The 18,294-nt window shown below is 47.1% G+C and overlaps 4 protein-coding genes across 7 annotated transcripts in view; 3 read left to right on the top strand and 1 right to left on the bottom strand.

The window, feature by feature from the left end:
- Positions 1-2,848: 2,848 nt before the first annotated feature.
- Positions 2,849-6,204, top strand: LOC3290294 (protein I'm not dead yet). The gene is made up of 8 exons (XM_565152.4): positions 2,849-3,707; positions 3,783-4,287; positions 4,367-4,434; positions 4,516-4,764; positions 4,832-5,038; positions 5,115-5,212; positions 5,372-5,652; positions 5,728-6,204. The coding sequence occupies exons 1-8, from the start codon at positions 3,646-3,648 to the stop codon at positions 6,001-6,003; spliced, it is 1,746 nt and encodes a 581-aa protein (XP_565152.4). The 5' UTR covers positions 2,849-3,645; the 3' UTR covers positions 6,004-6,204.
- A 6-nt stretch (positions 6,205-6,210) lies between these two features.
- Positions 6,211-8,201, bottom strand: LOC1270049 (thyroglobulin). Its single transcript, XM_308711.3, has 7 exons — positions 7,958-8,201; positions 7,643-7,889; positions 7,439-7,580; positions 7,287-7,369; positions 7,010-7,207; positions 6,669-6,935; positions 6,211-6,578 (listed from the first exon to the last, which is right to left on the bottom strand). The coding sequence occupies exons 1-7, from the start codon at positions 8,069-8,071 to the stop codon at positions 6,367-6,369; spliced, it is 1,263 nt and encodes a 420-aa protein (XP_308711.3). The 5' UTR covers positions 8,072-8,201; the 3' UTR covers positions 6,211-6,366.
- Positions 8,202-8,315: 114 nt separating this feature from the next.
- Positions 8,316-13,105, top strand: LOC5666887 (uncharacterized). Of its 2 annotated transcripts, none has more exons than XR_009765191.1 (4): positions 8,316-10,727; positions 10,804-11,014; positions 11,100-11,343; positions 12,785-12,870. XR_009765191.1 is itself a non-coding variant. In XM_061647783.1 (4 exons), exons 1-4 carry the CDS (start codon positions 9,982-9,984, stop codon positions 13,025-13,027), a joined length of 1,368 nt encoding a protein of 455 aa, XP_061503767.1. In that variant the 5' UTR covers positions 8,316-9,981; the 3' UTR covers positions 13,028-13,105. The 2 variants fall into 2 exon arrangements, 1 of the variants encoding a protein (XP_061503767.1); XM_061647783.1 differs by having other exon boundaries at positions 11,100-11,267; positions 12,785-13,105.
- Positions 13,106-16,427: 3,322 nt separating this feature from the next.
- LOC1270050 (cuticlin-3) overlaps positions 16,428-18,294 on the top strand; it is a 41,126-nt gene continuing 39,259 nt past the window's right edge. The window contains exons 1-2 of one of the 3 annotated variants that reach the window (XM_308712.5): positions 16,428-16,515; positions 17,389-17,919. The gene's annotated coding sequence lies outside the window, so the exon portion shown is untranslated. Of the gene's footprint in view, positions 16,592-17,385; positions 17,920-18,294 lie in introns of all 3 variants that reach the window. The other 2 variants (XM_061644105.1, XM_061644107.1) reach the window with 2 other exon arrangements.

Raw genomic sequence — 18,294 nt, 5'->3', positions numbered from 1 at the left:
GGACTAACGTATCGCCAAGAAGTTGTTTGACGCCAATCCTCAGTACGGCACTAGGTGCATCCTGGATCAGAGAGAGAGAGAGAGAGAGAGAGAGAGAGAGAGATAGGGAGAGAGAGAGAGAGAGAACGCAGAGAGAGAGAGAAACAAAATGGCGAAGAAAGCCTTCTAGACGACTTTCAACACGTCTGGCGAGGAAACGATCATGATCATCGATCACCCATTGCAAGTGCGCCATCAATCACACCAATCGTCCGGCTCAAGGAAATACGATCCCTTGCCGATGAGTGACTGCGTTAATGGGATTATGACATCAGCCCTTCTCACAGCCGCTTATCACCCGTTCCTATCGAATCGTGCGTTATAAATTATACTCTCAGAAATGCCGCACGCCGCGGGAAAAAGTAATGTGAAAACAAATTACCAACTAATGGGAGCAAACAAACCCAACGATGGGAAAGGAGGGGAAACAAAAGTACATCCCATCCGCATGGGCCGACAAACGCCACTATCGCACGCTATCAGTGGTACAAATTGAAATTTCTTCGTTTTTGTAAATATCAGAAGTGGAAAACAACACCGCACGCCAATGCAGCAGGATCGTACGTGTCGGTGTTTGGTAAATATATATGGAAGTTGTAGTTTCCAGACCTTCCTCCGTTAACCCGGCACAAAAAAAACCTTTCCGCCGATGACGTACGATAAGGCGAATGGGATCAAAGTGAGTGCATGTGAGTGTGTATGTAAGTGGTTACGATTGAATTTTAATTACATTGGTTTTAATAGTTTACTGTGTGGTGGTTTTTGTGATCCTCTCAGGAAAAAAACACACCATCACTGTTACTGTAAATGCTTTTAGTACCCTTTTTAATTAGCGAACGTCACAGTTGAATTAATTTTTATTAATGAGAGTGAATGTTTGCGCACTCGTCGCTAATTTCAAACGCAACGAGTGTGAAGTGAACGGAAGCCAGCATTAGAGAGAGAGAATTATCGGGCGCTGCAATGGGGTTCTGCACCGAAAATGTTTGAAGGTTGCCAAAGACTGCCACGCGATCATCGTACGTGCCAGGCCCGAACCAATGCCATCCATTGACCCGCTGTTGTCCGCTGTTTCCTGTTTTTTTTTTTGTTGTTCTCTTGGCAACGTGATCGATCCTCGATCCATTACGTACGTCACTAAATCGTACGTGAGGCCCTTTTTCCCTACGCCCAGCGTATCAACGCCCTACTGCAGTCGTCATCGAACATTGGTATTTTTGTAGAATTAGGAACCATTTTCTGACGTAGACGAAACAAATAAAAAATAACCCTATCCCTATCAGCGATTGACCGCTGCAACGTCCTACGATGACGCATAAGCGTCATCAACGACGCATTTAACAAACGCTGGCCGGTATAAAAGAACACGAAAAAAGACACTTTACAAGATTAGTGACTAATAAAATTAATAGCTGGGTCAAGGATAAGGCCCACTGAAATAGCAGCCTGTTGGACGACAGAAGACGTTGAACCGGGCCTCAGACCCGTTGATAAAGCTTGCCGGCTTGCATCACATTTAATGAGGAGGACACGCTGATTTGTCGTCTGAATGATCGACAGGATGGAGAGGACGGAAATACATCGCGATTCTGGTACTTGGTTGGAGTGCAGTGATCTTTTACCCGGCCTTCGGGGTGGATTGAACAGTTCCCTTTCATGGGGAAGTGCGTAAAACAAATACGTCATGGATAGTTGTGCTTAGAGGTTATTCGTGATACTTGAAGAAAAACGGACGAAAGGTATAACTATTTTGTAAGCTTTTTTAGCATTTTGTTTTAATTTCAAATAAATGGATTAGTATCTAGACTAAATTTTGGAATGATCAAAACAGTTTATTGAATGCAATATTTGTCCTTGGAAAACATCCGAAGTGTTTGGGCTACGCTAGCTTGTAATTAAAGTCTAGAAAAGGGCATTTCAATCTTCCTTGAGGCTCATCCATCAATTATGTTACGCTGAAAATACAAATGTTTTAATCATCCATTAATCCATCTGTATATTTCTCGACTGACAATTCATCAATAAAGCTTCTGACTAGAGACTTCAGCAGGGCCGACATTCAGCAGACACATTAGTAGGCGGCTTAGGGCCTCTACTAACCTCTAATCCGCCATTGTACGTAACAACGTTTCACCCAATTCCCTACTCTCCCTCCCGTTTTAAGTACCATCATTTGTTTAAATGAGCATAACGTAGTTTATGGATGGTCCCTTACAAGCAAATTATACTTCTGTGTTAGTATACTGCCGTAATAAGGTAACCAAATCGTTCCAGCCCTATCCACAGTGCCTAGCTTCAATAACGAAAGCATCCAAACGGATCACTATTAATCACAAATTGGGGGAAGAGTGTGTACTACACTTCCCAGAACTATTGGACCTTCCAAAACTACCCTTAATCTCGGACCCGATAATAAGGGGACTCAATTTATTGCCCTAGCAACGCTAACGACCTCCGATTACCACCGCGTCCACCTAAGCCCGAGCACCAACCCAAGCGCTTGACCATCGGCGGGTGTGTCTGTGTGCACTTAACCTTATAATGCATTTTTTTTTTATTTTCAAATTTAGGTCGTGTAAGGGCATGTTTGCGTGAGTTGGCGTGCAGATAAGCGACCAAACCCTTGAGCCATCTCGACAGCGCGATCTGGTTGATGGCCGCCCGCGTCCAAACGCTGTTTAAAGCCCGATCATTTCGCTCGATAGCGTTGATAGTGCGTGTTTGAAAAAGGGCGCATCAACGCTTACTATGTGTAGCTGGAGAGCAACAAAAACATCCAAAGCTACTTCAATTGGGTTCTTTTTTTTCGCACTCAGTTAGCGAGCATTCTAGCACACCCAACGCGGGAACTGTTCGTTCAACCTGCTTGTTGTACTCGAAATTTAAACAGCTGTAGACACATTGCCCGTGCGCCCCTCCCCCAAAGGGGAGACACACCGGGAATGGAGCAAAATTCAGCGCAGTAGAACACACAGCCACACTACATAATCGGAAAGCATCGGCACTGGCGGGAACGAAGCGGAGGGCAAGCAGGAGTCGATCGGGCGGCGGCATCAAACACACACACACACAGCACGCGCTTGGCTCGTATCAATCATAAAGGATGCTTTTTTAGTGTCCGGCCCCATTCATTCAGCTTCCGCCGATCGAAGGAGACCGCCGCCGTGGTGGCGAGATTGTGCAAAGGCCTGCTGCGACACCTTCCGCCCGTAGTAGGAAGATACGCGTTGTGTTAGTGGCGCGAACCACACTAAAGTGAAGTGAACGTGTGAAGCGGTGGGGAAAAGATCCGTTCCGGTAGTGCCATTTTGGGACGGTTAATCGGTGGAGCGCGTGTTCGCCCTTCACCGAGAACGTGTGCTGTGTGTCGCGTGTTCCGCCTGTTGTGGGGTGGGGAGGGGGAGAGGGTGCCGAGAAGCGTCCCAATTGAACGGTGTGATAAAGCCGTTCAGGCAGTCGAGATTCACCTCCGAACCGGTACGGATCACATTAGACAAGGGGGAGTTTTAGTGGGGGAACTCTGTGATCGCTGTCCGGTGCTTTTATGTTCTCCGGTGCGGCCTGTGAATGTGTTTAGAAGTCGATCGATAGTGTGTAGCAAAAGCAATGGCCGAGGCACCGATCGTGATTAAGAAGGAACAGCTAACACTACAGCTAGATCCACCACTGTAAGCGCTTTCGTGTGATCGTGTGAGCGTGTAAAAAGTGTTATTCATATGTTTTCCATCTATAAAACCACACAGGACACAACTACCGGAAGGATGCGGTCGACGGATGTGCCTGTTTATGGGCGTGTACTGGAAGACGCTGCTAGTGCTGCTAGTTCCACTCATAGCCGCGTCCGTCTTCCTGGTCGATACATCGCCCCCGTTCCGCTGCATGTACATCGTGATGGTGATGGGAGTGTTCTGGATAACGGAGGCACTGCCACTGCCCATCACCTCCATGCTGCCGATCGTGCTGTTCCCGCTGATGGGCATCCTGGACACGAACAGGACGTGCATGATGTACATGAAGGACACGATGCTGATGTTCATCGGCGGTATCGTGATGGCGCTGGCCGTCGAGTACTGTAACCTTCACAAGCGCGTTGCCCTGAAGGTGATCTCCGTGGTTGGGTGTAGCCAGCGGCGGCTTACCTTTGGCCTGACCATGGTGACGATGTTCGTCTCGATGTGGATCTCCAATACGGCTACCGTCGCGATGATGTGCCCGATCGTACAGGCCGTGCTGGAGGAGCTCGAAGCGGTCAGTAGCAGTGCGAACTAGAAACATTCCTATTTATAGTACAACTAAACCTTACGCTTGTTCTTCCTGACCTTTCTAGCAAGGACTGTGCAAGATTAACGAAAAGCCAAAGTCGGTCGAAGGATCCTGCACGGAACGGGATGAAGAGTAAGTGTGTGTGTGTGTGTTTTTGTGTGGTAAGGTGAACAGCTATTTCAATGTTGTCAACCTTTGTTTTTTGCTGTGCAGACTTCCGCGACCAACGAAGATCACGATGTGCTACTACATCGGTACGGCCTATGCGGCAACGTGCGGTGGCGTTGGGACGATCGTCGGCTCCGGCGTGAATCTGACGCTGAAGGGCATCTACGAGAGCCGATTTCCCGAGGCACCAGGGATTGATTTTCCCTCCTTTATGTTCTACAATATCCCGGGAATGTTGCTGTTCACCTTCCTTACCTGGGTGTGGTTGCAGTGGCTGTTTATGGGATTGTTTAGGTAATTGGGATGTACTTAAGGTAAATAAATTCAGGAGATATTCACAAAACGGCTCCCTCAATTACAGACCCAACAGTGAGGATGCCCGTGCCGCCAACATCGGTCCTGAAGGTGAGGCCGTGGCTGAGCGGGTGATTGAAAACCGGCTCCGTGAACTTGGCCCCATGACGTCGCACGAAATTGGAGTAGCGTTCTTTTTCGTCCTCTCGGTTGTGCTGTACTTTACGCGCGAGCCTGGCTTCATGATGGGATGGGCCGATCTGGTACCGGATGTGTAAGTGTGACTCCTGAACATAGTTTCTGTTCCGTTTGATTAAACGGCAACGTGGTTTTGGGATTTACTTTTGCAGCAAAATCAAAGACGCCACTCCCGCCATCTTCGTCGTGATCATGCTGTTCATCGTGCCGGCCGACTGGAACTGTCTCGCCTTCTTCCACAAGGGTGGCGGTAAGTTTGCGTACAAGTCTTGCGTGCAATAGCATTGCGTACAGGCGCGTCCACGCGCTTTCAAGCTTTACCTAAGCAGAGCTTTCGCGTGTCCATTGCTTGACAATCCCTGAGTGCTTGGCACCGGCTTTATCTTTTATGTTTGTTCCGTTTTGGTAGGCCGCCTGCCCAAAAAAGCTTCCCCTGGGCTGATCACGTGGCGCTTCATCAACCAGAAGACGCCCTGGAGCTTGCTGTTTCTGCTCGGCGGAGGGTTTGCCCTTGCCGAGGGTGGTCGCACTTCCGGCATGTCGGCCCTGCTTGGCCAGTCGCTGGCAGGGTTGAAGGTGCTTCCGCCGCTGCTGCTGCTGTTTGTGCTGTGCGTGGTCGGTGAATTCCTCACCGAGTTTACCTCGAACGTGGCGATCTGCAACGTGGTGCTACCGGTGCTAGCGGAAGTGGTACGGTCTCGCCCGCTTTTCATGTCACTGTCTTGTGTTGGGCTTACAATAACGTGACACAATGTACAATTTCAGGCAATCGCAATTGAAATTCATCCCCTGTACCTGATGTTTCCGGTCGCGATGGTGTGTAGCTTCTCGTTCCATCTGCCGGTCGGTACGCCACCGAACGCGATCGTGGCCGGGGTGGGCAACATCCGGATCAAGGATATGGCCGTCGCCGGCATTGGACCGTCCATCTTTACGCTGCTCATCAGCTGGGCCAGCTTCCCGACCTGGGGCAGCATTATCTATCCCGAGCTGGCGTCCTTCCCCGACTGGGCGCGGCCCTTGAACGAGACGGCACTGTAAGAAGCGAGGTGCTCTCCCTGCTGCACACTGACGGTATTGAGGAGGATGTTGTATTGTTTATTTGTTTATTATACGTGCCATTCGATATGTAAGCGACTAGAGTGTAGAGCCTAGAATGTAATAAACGTTTCGTGGAAACTTGTTCTCGCGGTAGGGAGAATCGGCAGGCGCACGCTCGTGGCGTGCAGTTTGACATGCAAATTAATGTTTAATTTTTAAGCGCACATCAAGACGCTTGTTTATTGACCATCGTATGTTCGTTGTTCGTTTCACAACCGCCCTTTGACACGTGTCATAACAGATGCTCACTAGCGTGGACCAAGGTCTCGGCATTAAAATTCAACAAACAACTGGCCCTGGCCATCACGAAACCGGACAATAATCTCCCTCATTGTAGCAGGGCAGCCGCTGTTTGTCCTTTTCCGGCCGTTCCACCCCAACCTGCCCCCCGTCCTCGTCCACACAGTAGCACTCGCCGCGCCGGCATGCCAACCGCTTGTAGTTCCCGTTCGGGCAACACTCGGGCACCTCCAGGCTTTTGCTATCGATCAGCAGCTTTCTCGCACGGGCACATTCTGCAAACAAGACAAACAAGACAATTAATTTGCACTACGTGTCATTTTGAACGATTTTTGTGAAGGTTTGCATAAGCCCCAAACGCTTACTGCAGTTCATGGTCGTTGCTAGGCGTGAGTTGACTGGCGCCCGGTAGTTCTCGATCGGGGCACCGTCCCGATCGGAGCAGTACAGGTAGCCACCGGTCGGATGGAGCTGGATGCGATCGTAGAACCCGTCCGGCTGGCAGATGTCACGCTCGAACTCGAGCACGTTGTAGTCTTCCGTCGCGTACTCGCTGATGTCGTAGATTTGGGAGATCTTGACGTTTTCGCAGTCCCGCAAGTAGGTCGTATTTTCGTGCAGCCTTTTATCGACTGTGGCGGGTATTAAAGTGGTTTAATTATGGATGCAGCTTATTAGGAAGGGGAGATCAATTATTGTTACATACAGCACGGTAGCGCGGAAAGACCCCGGGTAACGTTGCGAAGGTCAGAAGTTGGACGACCGGTGTGCATGTCCACGCAGACACACATATCGTCGACGCACTGCAGCTGATCGAACGAACCTTTGGAGTCACAGCGTGACGTCAGTACGGGATATTGCGAGTTGAGCAGCGTGCGTGCCTTTGCCGCCAGTCGGGAGCATTCTGGGGAGATGGAGATAATTTCAATGTATCACAATATCTTTAGAAAAGATCTTTGAATGATAATTTTTGAAGTTCTTACCACATCTCATCGAGATCTGAATGCTTGCAGTGTGGACGGCTTCTCCAAAGATCCGCTTACCCTCTTCATCCACACAGTAACACCTGAGAGAGAGACAACAACTCATCAGAAGCTTTCCAAAAAAAAAAAAAAAAATGCTCTCCATTACTCACGTCTGTCCTGGAATGCATCTAACCGGCTGAAAGTTTCCATCCCCATCACACTCTGGACGTTGCATCAGATGCCCAATCAAGCCGGCCTGCCGTTGATCGTCAAATTGCTTCTGAGCTGTATAGCACTTGCTCGATTCTAACACTGCTCACGAAATGATCTTCATTCAATATTTCACTCCAAAATAGAATTCTCACAACACTTACTCGGTTGACAGGTGGGATGCTCATCACCCTCCGCCACCTTACAGTACAGCCCAGGGCCACAAATTCCAGCCGGCACTGGATAGCCCAACCCGCCCACCGAACAGTCATCGCCAAGCTTTAGGTTCTCCACACAGGTCTTGCAGCAGGAGCAAGGGGTCGCCGACGGGAAGATGATCCCATTGTGCGTAGCATTCTGCACTCGGCAAGCCGTTTTCAGTGCATCACACTCGTTGCTTTCACGGTAGTTCTACAAACGGAGGAACAATTTATTGATAAAAGCGCACACCGAGTGACGTTGCAGACACAGATACTCACGTCACAAAAGTCTTCGGTGCAGACGTAATTCTTTGCCAGCTCGAGTTGCTGGGCCAGTGTTACCGTTGCGAGGGAAAGCAACCCCAAAACAAGCGCGTTGGATAATCGGAACATCTTTACGATGCGGTTCAAACTGCAATCGAATGCGACTTTCTCCGATACGGCTGAGGCGTTTGTGAACAGAAGACTGAATTTGGTGATAAATCACCTTCTCCGTTTGGTGTGTCCCGCTATTGCGGTGCAATCAGTGACAAGTGCCACAGATAACGATTGATAAGGTGTTGGTTGGTACGAAAGTCGACATTGCGTGTCTTTTATAGCACATTTTGCCACAAGAGGTTTGAGTGTGTAAAAGTAGTTGCGTTGTTAAGTTTATGACGTTGAATGTTCAGTGTGCAGCAATACGTTATTACTATTTGGAAAGATTTTGATTTTGTAAAACTTGTTAATTTAGTCCGGTTACAGAACTACGCAACATAATTTTTAGGGTGTCAAAAAGCTCCAGATTGCGTGAGAATTTTTGTTTTGTTTTCAAGACTATGCAATTTACAAGTGCCTCAAAAATACAAGGGGCAAATTGAAAGAAACTTATTAGGAACCCAAATCGGTTCTGGAAATGATTCCAAATCTCTGTTGGTCATGGAACTGATTCCTTAAAACATAATGGTCCTAGAACTGATTTTGAACACATTTCGTCAGTAGATCTGATCCTGACGCTTTTCCAGTCCTGGATCTGATCCTGAACATATTCAATTCCTGATGTAGTTCCTGAACCCATACAGGTTCTGAAGCACTGGCCTTGAATACTGTCCAGTTCTGGAACGAATCATTAACCCTTCCCCGCATTAAAATTAAGGGTGTATGGTCTTTAAAAGGGTTCTGAGCCCAAACTCGTTCTGAAACAGTTCCCGAACCGATATCGGGTCTGTATCTGATCCTGCCATACAGATCCTGGAATGATTCCTGAATTCCAATGCCGTTGCTGGAATTGATACTAAACTTAGCCCAATTCAAGCATTGTACCTGAACCTCGCGCAGTCAAGGAACAAGGAACAACTGTCAATGTCCAGAACGGTACAAGGCAGTAGCAGACTCTGGTACTGTTGAATGAAACATTTCCGGCAGCAGTTATTTGAAAAAAAAAGCAGCGCAAAAAAACAAACACATTTTATGCAATCCCTTACAAGCACAGGTAGAGTGGCATAAGGGTTTTGAAGTTAAAACAATTTAAACCAAACAGTATAAAAGAAATCATGTATATGATTGACAGAAATCGTAATTACAATCGTAATAACACAACTTTACTTTGTGCTAAAAAGAATAAATTTTTATCATTTTTGAGGTTTTTTTTCTTGTAAATCCTTCCCAAAAGCAATGACTCATAGAACACGTCCTAGTAGTCGCAGAAACACGGTTGAACACATTTCTACCACCAGCAATGCATGTTCTATTCACATTTCGGTAAACTGGAACGCGTCCCACGGTAGGCAACGTTCTTTGCTTTTTCGGAACACATCACCTCAATTGACATTCCCAGTATGTTCCGGACGTCAACAAACCCTCGGCACGCAACGGGACAGCCATCAACAGGTGCGTCGCCGGCATTCTGTTTGGCGTGCATAAACAACGGCAACGGCAGGGCTGGCTGTCGGTTTCACCATCGCTACGCCGAAAGGAAAAACCATAGCAACCCCCGGGCCGGCTTTTCGGTCGGTTGTCAACGGCAACGGCTGTAGACGGCATACGACGCCACCCGTTTCAATCAACGGTTGGCACTTTGGCGTGCATTCACTCGCCGGGCACCGATTGCAGCGAAACGCGTTGGAGCGGAAAATCCGAGAGTTCTCGTTTGTGGGGTTTTTTTGTGCTGGAAAGTAAAGAAAGATTGGGACACTTTTCGTGCACGGTTGGTTTGTTCTGGAAGCACAGCACCTTGCGGTGGTTGACACAAAAAAAAAGGTTTTACACTTGGTGCCGCTATTTGCCCGGTAAGGAACCCGGACAGGAACGGAAAACAATACAGCATGGATCCGGTGCTACTCGAGCGCGAACGCGTTCTGTTCCGACTGAACGAGGAAATAAACGCCAAGTCACGGGGCCTGTTCGAGCTGAACGAGAACGTCAGCTGGATGACAACGAAGCGCCGGTTGCGCCACGGCCTGAAGAAGCTGAACAATGTGGCGGCGGCGGCGGCGACGGCGGTGGTCGGGCCGGGCGATGAGTCGTCCTCCTCCGAGCTGGGCGCTTCGATCGATACGACCGATAAGGAAAGTGGAATCGGTGGTGGAAGTGTGGGCGGCAGTGGCGTTGGCAGTGCTGCTGCCGGTGCTTCGGACGAGGACCCGGAATGTGAGGAACGCTCGTCGGCCGTCATCTTTGCGGTGGTGCGCGATGGGGAGAAGGACACGTACGGTGGAGGTGTCCAGGAACCGGCCAGCACGTTGACGACCCTCACCGAGATTCGGTGCGACGCAATACAGGAAGAGCGCACGCGGGCCAATAACAGTAACACCACCACCACCAACCAGCAGCTGCAGCTGGTGAAGGTCACGACTGTTTCGGTGGAGCGCAAGGTAAGCAATGGCCAGCGGGGCAGTGGTAGCGGTGGTGGTGGTGTAGGCGGTGGCCCCGGTCCGGGTGGTGGAATGCTGATCGCAAGCAAATCGGTGACATCGGCCGGGACGGCGGCTCGCAATCTCAGCAAAAACATGGCCGACGTCGTACCGAAGGTGCTGGAGAAGAAGAACATCAGCTCGGAGGGACTGATCAAGTAGGTTCGGGGGGAAGGCTGTTTGTACGACTAACGGAGCTGACGATTGGTCGTGTGTTTGTGTGTGTGTGTGTAGGTTTCTCAAGTCCAAAGTCGCCATCCTTCAGACCGAGCTGGAAGCGAGCCAGAAGCAGAACGAGGCGAATGTCAAGGATCTTAATTTGGCGCTCGATCGGTTGAAGCAGCTCGAGGCGGTGAAGGAACAGCTGCTGACGAAGAATGGGGCGCTCGAGCGCACGGTCAAGAAGTACGAGGAGCGCAACGTGGAGCTGGACAAACTGCTAAAGGTACGTTGCGTTCGCACGAAGGCGAGAGGGTTGTGTGAAGTCTTTTGACTCACAATTTCAAACGCCAAATGATTGATGCTTCCAGGAAAAGGACGCCCAGCTGAACGTCTCGGCGAAGGAGCTGTACGGTGCGCGGTCCGAGATACGCAACCTTGCCAACCACAACCAAACGCAGGACCGGCGGCTGCTCAAGGCGCAGGAGGAGGTCGAAAGTTTGCGCATCAAGCTGAGCATTGCGAACGACTCGGAAAAGGTATCGGTTTGTTACGTCTGTTGACGGAAAGGCTTCTTCTCTGGTTGTCTGTTTGCCTGTCGGTTGTAGCAAGTGGGTAAGAAAATAAGGAAACTTTGGGCCTCCCCCCTTCTTTTCTTCCCGTTTCTGAACGCTGTGTTACAGATGATCAAGTGGGGAATTTGGGAGAAGATGCGCTTAAAGATATTTGCGGAGTGCTTCGAGAGCTCACAGCTTGAGATGATATTTACGATATTCTGTTCGCCATAAAGATGGAGCTTTCGATGGAACTCCAACGATGCTAAATATTGCTGTATTCATTCACAGACACAGAGAGCTGGCTTTTTGGACTTTGGAGCAGTGCTAGAGATCACGCACAGAATTGAAATATGAATATTTTTAGCATGTAAATGTTGCCTCTTTTGCTCTGCCGAGGCGTATAAGACCTACGCGATCATGCCGGTTTTTCAGCAGGGTTACTTGTCTTATTTGTTTGACGGAATTGTCCGGATGGGAAACGAAACATGGTCAGCAGTGTGTATCTATCACACGACAAAACCAACGCAGGAATCTTGAGTAATAGGAGTTTCATGAGAGTTTTTGCATAATTTTTCGTCAGCCGATCGGTCGTCAACCATTAATTGATCGGTTGCTCAAAGTGTTTGAAATCAGGCTAAAAGTGGTTCAAATATATTTTAACTGAAACCCCTATCAAAATGTCAAACAACTTCTTGGGAAATCATGTCAGTTCTCAATTCTACTAAAAATAACCCTGTAAGTTTTTTAATTAGTTTAGTTGAAAAATCTCATTAGTACTTTGACAGATGTTAGTATAATATTTGACGTAAGGAGTAATGCCGGGAATAATTCAAAATTAATAAGAAAAAAAAAGAAATGTAACCATTAATGATGAATTCAATTCAAGTTATCTGCTCTTCCACGTGGTATAGAAATAAGACACAATTATGAAGGACTTAAATTTTGTTGAGTTTAATTGAATGAAATATTTTTCTGAAGTAATGATCCTTTGTAATGACCACAAACTTACGAATCATTTACTTGAGTTTACAAAGTATATTTAATGATTTATTTTTAAGCATAAAGAGTTGCTATCAGAGTTATGGCTCATAAATGAAGAAAAAGCCTGAAGTTTCTAATCTGCTCTTACATAATGCTCACTTTGGCAAACTAGTATGAATTTCTTCTTTAAAAAGCATGTCACAAGCTCATAGAAGCTGTTAAAAATGACTCCAAGGCTACCATAAAGAGTTGCTATCAGAGTTATGGCTCATAAATGAAGAAAAAGCCTGAAGTTTCTGATCTGCTCTTACATAATGCTCACTTTGGCAAACTAGTATGAATTTCTTCTTTAAAATGCATGTCACAAACTCATAGAAGCTGTTAAAAATGACTCCAAGGCTACCAGGTTATTAATGACTCCAAAACGTTATTAAAAACAAAATTCCTAAGTTACATACACACCACAGCTACAAAACAATGTTACCCATACTTACTGACGCTTCTTTCCCGTTCTCCAGGAAACACGGGACGCCGCCCGACAGGAACGGCTCACGTACGAGAAGCAGATTCGGCAACTGCGCAAACAGCGAACCGAGGTGCTGGCCGACTACAAGAAGCTCCTGCTCAGCGTGGACCAGCTGAAGAAGCAACAGTTCAACCAGGAACAGTCGAAGCAGATGAACGATTTCGAGCAGGACTATCTGCGGCATCTGGACGGGGCGGCAACATCACCACCACCATCGCGACCGTCAGTGCAGTAGGGCCCCGTTGAGTGCAACGATTGAGCTTCGATAATAAAGTAACCCTAGCATAGATTCCTCTCTTATGCCTTCGTACAAGTCACCCGTTCACGCCCTTTTAATCGGTCATCACGCTTTTAAGACACCGCAAATGGTGGGGGAGCTGAGAAAGGGGGAGGCTTTTTTCCGATTAGTCATTCCACGACCGGAACGACAATTCGCACAAAGACCCAGGCCAGGAGAGCGATGCACGTTTGCATTCCAATGCCTCGATGCAGCTTGTCGATTTGGGGTGGACGGGGTTTTGGTGGGGTGTGCAATGGAGACAACTGGAAGGCAGGCATGTGTGTTCTTCCTGTATCGAATCAATGCAGCGAATCGCTTGCATATGCACGAAGGCACTGTACATCGCCTGTAAGAGCGTTCCTGGAAAATGGCCAATAAAGGTCGTAAAGGGGTTGTTGGGCGAACAAACGAAAATGCTGCAAAAATATGCTCAAACGAACGGTGTCGGAGGCCGTGTCGCTCCACCAAAAAGCCCCGTCTTTGTTGCACATTCTCGGAAGGGGTGTCTGGAGGTTTGTATTTTTTCTTTCTTTCTTTTGCATCGAAACCTTTGTCTTCAGGGTGCACAAACTGCATTTCCCCATCGTTCGCTCGTGCTGTTGGGGTGCTTTTTTTCTCTCTCTCTTGTGCACTTTTCGGTCCCTATTCCGTATGTTGGTGTGTGTGAGTGTTGCAATTTCTCGATTGCAACCGGTTCTACTCGTTTCTGAACGCACACAACGGTGCGCTCCCCATAGCGCCATATTGGATAGCGAGATGCACATGTTTGCGTTGCATTGGTTGCATTGGTAATAGCGCTCGAAGGGTGAAAAAAGGCAGCTCGCAAACACCAACAAACCAACGTGCCATGCGCGTGGGCTGCAGGCTGCCGATAGGGGCAGTAAGGGGGATGCGATTAGAGGACGCGGGATTTTCAAATGACCATTTCACAGTGAGTCGTGCTCTAGGCGGGATGTGACCCATTTCGCTGGCGGACAGGGAAATGAGGACACACTTTTACTTCTGTGCCGATTATGCTCGATGTTGGCCGATGTTTGGATGCCGGGCCGGGTTAACATGATTTGTTAACTGTATCTGCGCTTTGTTTACCTTTTGGTTTTGCCTTGCCGTGTCTGAGGAGCAGGAAGTCCTAAACGCGTTGTTTGCACACTCGCGTCGCGATCGAACGAAAGTAAACGAGAGAAAAAGCTTCCTAATTACGAGGCCGACCGAATTAGGGTCACTTTTGTTTTTTTGTTTTTCGATTTCTTTTACTCAAGTGGAAGATTCCATTCAAGGTGCAGCCTCGATACAGACGGAGATGCAGGAGATGCCTTCGGTACGGCACTCATTAGGCGCTCGGGATGCGCCTAATGATGTGTGATGAACGTTTTGCACTGGCCACCCCAGAAGCAGTTCAGTATTCAGATCAATGTTGTAAAAAATGAGGCTACAATTAATTTTGAAAAAATAAAACTGAGTGGCCATTTAAATGTGTCCAATTAAAAAGTTATAGGGCAGCATGATGGCACCGCACGTGAAACGGCCCTTTGTTTGTGAGGTTTGGAAATTCAATTCAAAAAAATGCCTACATAATTTATAGCAATTTAAGTGGAGTTTTTGTGCAAGAATCTCTATCCCGTTCCATGTGCCGTTTAAAAATAATTTCAAACTATTATTAGCTCATCGCCATCAAACCCAATCGTTGCGCTGCAGTCATGTACCTTGGGGTGAGAAAATTAGAATCTGATTAACGAAAATTTCTTGTGTAACGACTCTTACTCGCTGGAGGCATAAGCAAATCCCGGGCACAAAAGAACTGTTTTTTACCATAACAAGTGAGAAAAACGCCATACTCCCCCCCACCCCCTTACTGCTTTTGACCTAGAAAATGTTCTAATTAAATTATTCTTGCTTAACGGACGCAATTTTTGGTGAGCGCATGGTGGCCGAAAACCGCCGCAACGCATTCAATTAAGCCCACTATGCGCCTCACACCAATACTGCAGCACCACGAATGATGGAGCGTTTGGGTCGCATACACGCATCGCTCCATTCAACACATTCCTGCACACAAACGGTGCGCGCGTGCATTCGTACGGTTGCGCTCGCGCTGGGCTTTTACGGCAACCCCTTGCGCCACCAATACCACTACGTGCTGCGAGGGGTTTATGAAATGCACACGCAGAGCGAACGGTCCGTCCGGTTCCGATGGGTGTGTGTGTGTGTGGAAAAGGGAGCGATGCTGTTCCGCAGCGCTGTGGAAGAAAGGAAAGAAAGAAAAGAAGAGAGAGAGGGAGAGAGATAGACCAGCATGGGTTTGTTGGTGCAAGCATGATCACAAAACCCCCTAGAGATTTGATTTTTCAAGTATAAAATCCCTTTTTATCGTTATCTCAAGATGATGACAACATTTGGGTGTTGCTTTTGTTATGACATTATGTGACAGTGTTCTATTGTTTTGAAATAATGTTATGTTTTCTACATAAAACTACTTAATTGCAGCTTTTATGATCATGAATGCTAAAGTTTTTTTTGTCATATAAGTTGAAGGATTTTTTTGTTAGAATTAGCCGGGAAAGTGTTTACTTAGATAGGGTTTAAATGTGTGTCTAATCCATGTTTCCTAAACTTGAATCTCCTGGCACCCCATTAATCTCTAATATTATGAGGTTTACTCATTTATAGGTGTTTCTCTCCTTGAATTTAGTGTGCTTTAGATCATGGTGGGTAGTGGTAAAATGTGTATAAAAAATGTGTAATATATTTCTTTCATCCTTTCGTGCTCGTCTTGCTACGTTGGCTGTCTCGCATCTGTCTTTATTATAAAATGTCTACCTTTTTTCTCTCAGTCAGTTATTCAGATCTGTTGAGAAGAAGAATAAAATAAAACGTAAAGTGATGCAACATCGTGAAGCAACTGAATAAAGAAAGGCTGGAGAGACTGAAACATTGCAGATGTTGCCTATGCACCAATCCAAAGCATAATGGATATCGCACAGTTGTCATGATAATGAACATAATCCTTTGTGATCCAGATATTGCTGTATAATTATATAAAAATATATCGTTTAAGAATTAAATCACATAAATAGCAATACAAACATCAATTAACATGAACTTAGCATTGAATGAATGTCAAATTAAATGACAACAATATCCTTTCATAATGTGGAAACAATGTGGAAATTATTTTATTCCTTTTGTATATTATTTACAACTACACTCTTTTACTGTTACTGTTTACCTATATTTATCTTTTTTTTCAAATCAATGATATCAAATTAATGTCACCTGACAACTTTCAATTACAATACTTTTCTAACCCAACATCACCGCAGCCGTGCCTAAGAACGATACCAGAGCAACATTTTCAAGGTATTCCGGTCTGCGGTCGCGTTGAAGTCTCCCGATCGAGCGCAGTCCGCTTATTCGTTTCGTAGCTTCGTAGCGGTACAGAGTGTGTAAGTCGATCTGCGTGTTGTTGTTTTCTGTGTGTGCTTTTCTACGCGATCCTCGATCCCAGCGGCCCAGCACAATGTGTGTGTTCTCGTTTCAACATTTTCCAGCTTTCAGTGGCTAAGTGAACGAACCTCCCGCCGGGTGGGGATCTGCTACTTTTGAGTTTTGCACCGAAGATTTTGAGGTGTTTTTTTTTTCTTACGAAGAAGTGGTTCTTTTTGCGGCCCGAAAAAAAACCATAAATTAGCTTGACTGTTGTGCCCGCCCCGGGGGAGGATTGCTTCTTTCACTGTGCAGTGTTTAAAACTTTTCCCTTTACCACTGGCCAGCAAGTGCCTCGATCAAGTTTTGGCGTGTTTCTAAAATTAATTCCCAATTTCGTCACCCGCTGGTTTGGGCGCGTTTTCTCATAAAACACAACTTCCCCAACATCTGGCGGGCAAGAATATGTGAATCCGAGCCGCGTAAGGTTGCCCCGTCCGTTTGGTCGTACAAGTTCTGCCGCGTGTGGTTGCGTGTTTTGTTTGCCTTTTTACCCTTCGCCTCCCGGACGGCCTTTTTGTCCGGCGCGCTGACAAAGATCGTGTTCGCGATAGGCTGCCCGTTGTCGTGTTTGCCTTGGTGCTGTCGCACACCCTACAGTTTTGTTCGTACAGTGCGTGTACAGTACATCTCTGTCTCTCTCTTTGTCCCTCTCTCGAGGTTCTTGATATCTCGGCCTATCTTGGCAGTGTCTGAGAGGACTGCGCCGTGGGGCGATAAATTCTTCACGTCTACGTTATTTTCAGGGTGGCACATGATCATTTCTCATCATTTAATATTTGTCTTCCTATTTATTTTTCGGGTTCTCTTTCGCCTGTTTGCACAAAAAGCAGTAAGAGCAAAAGCAAACGGAAATGCAAGTGTAAGGTGTGTGTGCGTGCAGTGTGAGTGAGGTGCTCATCTCTCCTCTGTGCTCTGTTCTGTGTTGTGTTGCAAGCTGCAGTGCTTCGAATGGTTGGTGCAGTGGAATAAGAATAGCGAATAAGCAAAGTGCATCACACAGATAAGAAGCAAACGAGTGTGTGTGTGTGTGTTTGTCAGTGTGCGTGTATTTTTCCCTGTATGTGTGTCTGGTGGGAGACGTAAAAGGAGCCGACAAGAGCCGAAGGGGTGGTGCTGGTGGAACGTACACCCCGAAAACAGGATTTCCCTCGAGTCACCGTGTCCTCGAGCAACGGCCCTTGCGTTCATCAAAGTCCGTAGCCGCGCAGCAGCATAAGGCGCAAGGCGAAAAACCCCCGTCACGAAAGAAAAGCGCAAGAAGCGGTTCAGGGCTCCCTCTCATCGATCACCGGTTCGGTTCGGTTGGATTTGGTGCGACAAGCGAAGGCAACAAGCGTTGCATAACCTCGACAAAGTGGAAAGTAAGTATCGTTTTTGTAAGTGAGCTGCGCAGCTTGCGGCACTCACAAAGCCGCTGTCCAGATGATGGCCGATGGTGATGACCGGTTATCTGGTAGACTAACTGCCAGAAGAAGAAGAAGAAGAAAAAAAAAACGGGAAAGTCACTCGATCAATCAGGGTTGTGTTTTTCCTTTCCAAACTTTTACACACTCTGCTTAATCCTTGCGCTTTGAATGTGTTCGAAACATGGGGGAATTATTGCACGAAAGCTGCTTTAAAATGGTTCGTTGTCCTTCGTTCAGGAAATCGTAACGTGTATTGGAACATTTCTTATTTGGATATTGAGGTTAGTAGTCTGACTAGGCGGTTGAATTGCATTTTCTGAGTCACGATCG

The sequence above is a fragment of the Anopheles gambiae genome, chromosome 2 (genome assembly GCF_943734735.2).
Source record: "Anopheles gambiae chromosome 2, idAnoGambNW_F1_1, whole genome shotgun sequence".
Lineage (NCBI taxonomy): Eukaryota > Metazoa > Arthropoda > Insecta > Diptera > Culicidae > Anopheles > Anopheles gambiae.
The sequence above is the reverse complement of the archived record's forward strand: the minus strand, read 5'-3'. Positions and strand labels throughout refer to the sequence as shown.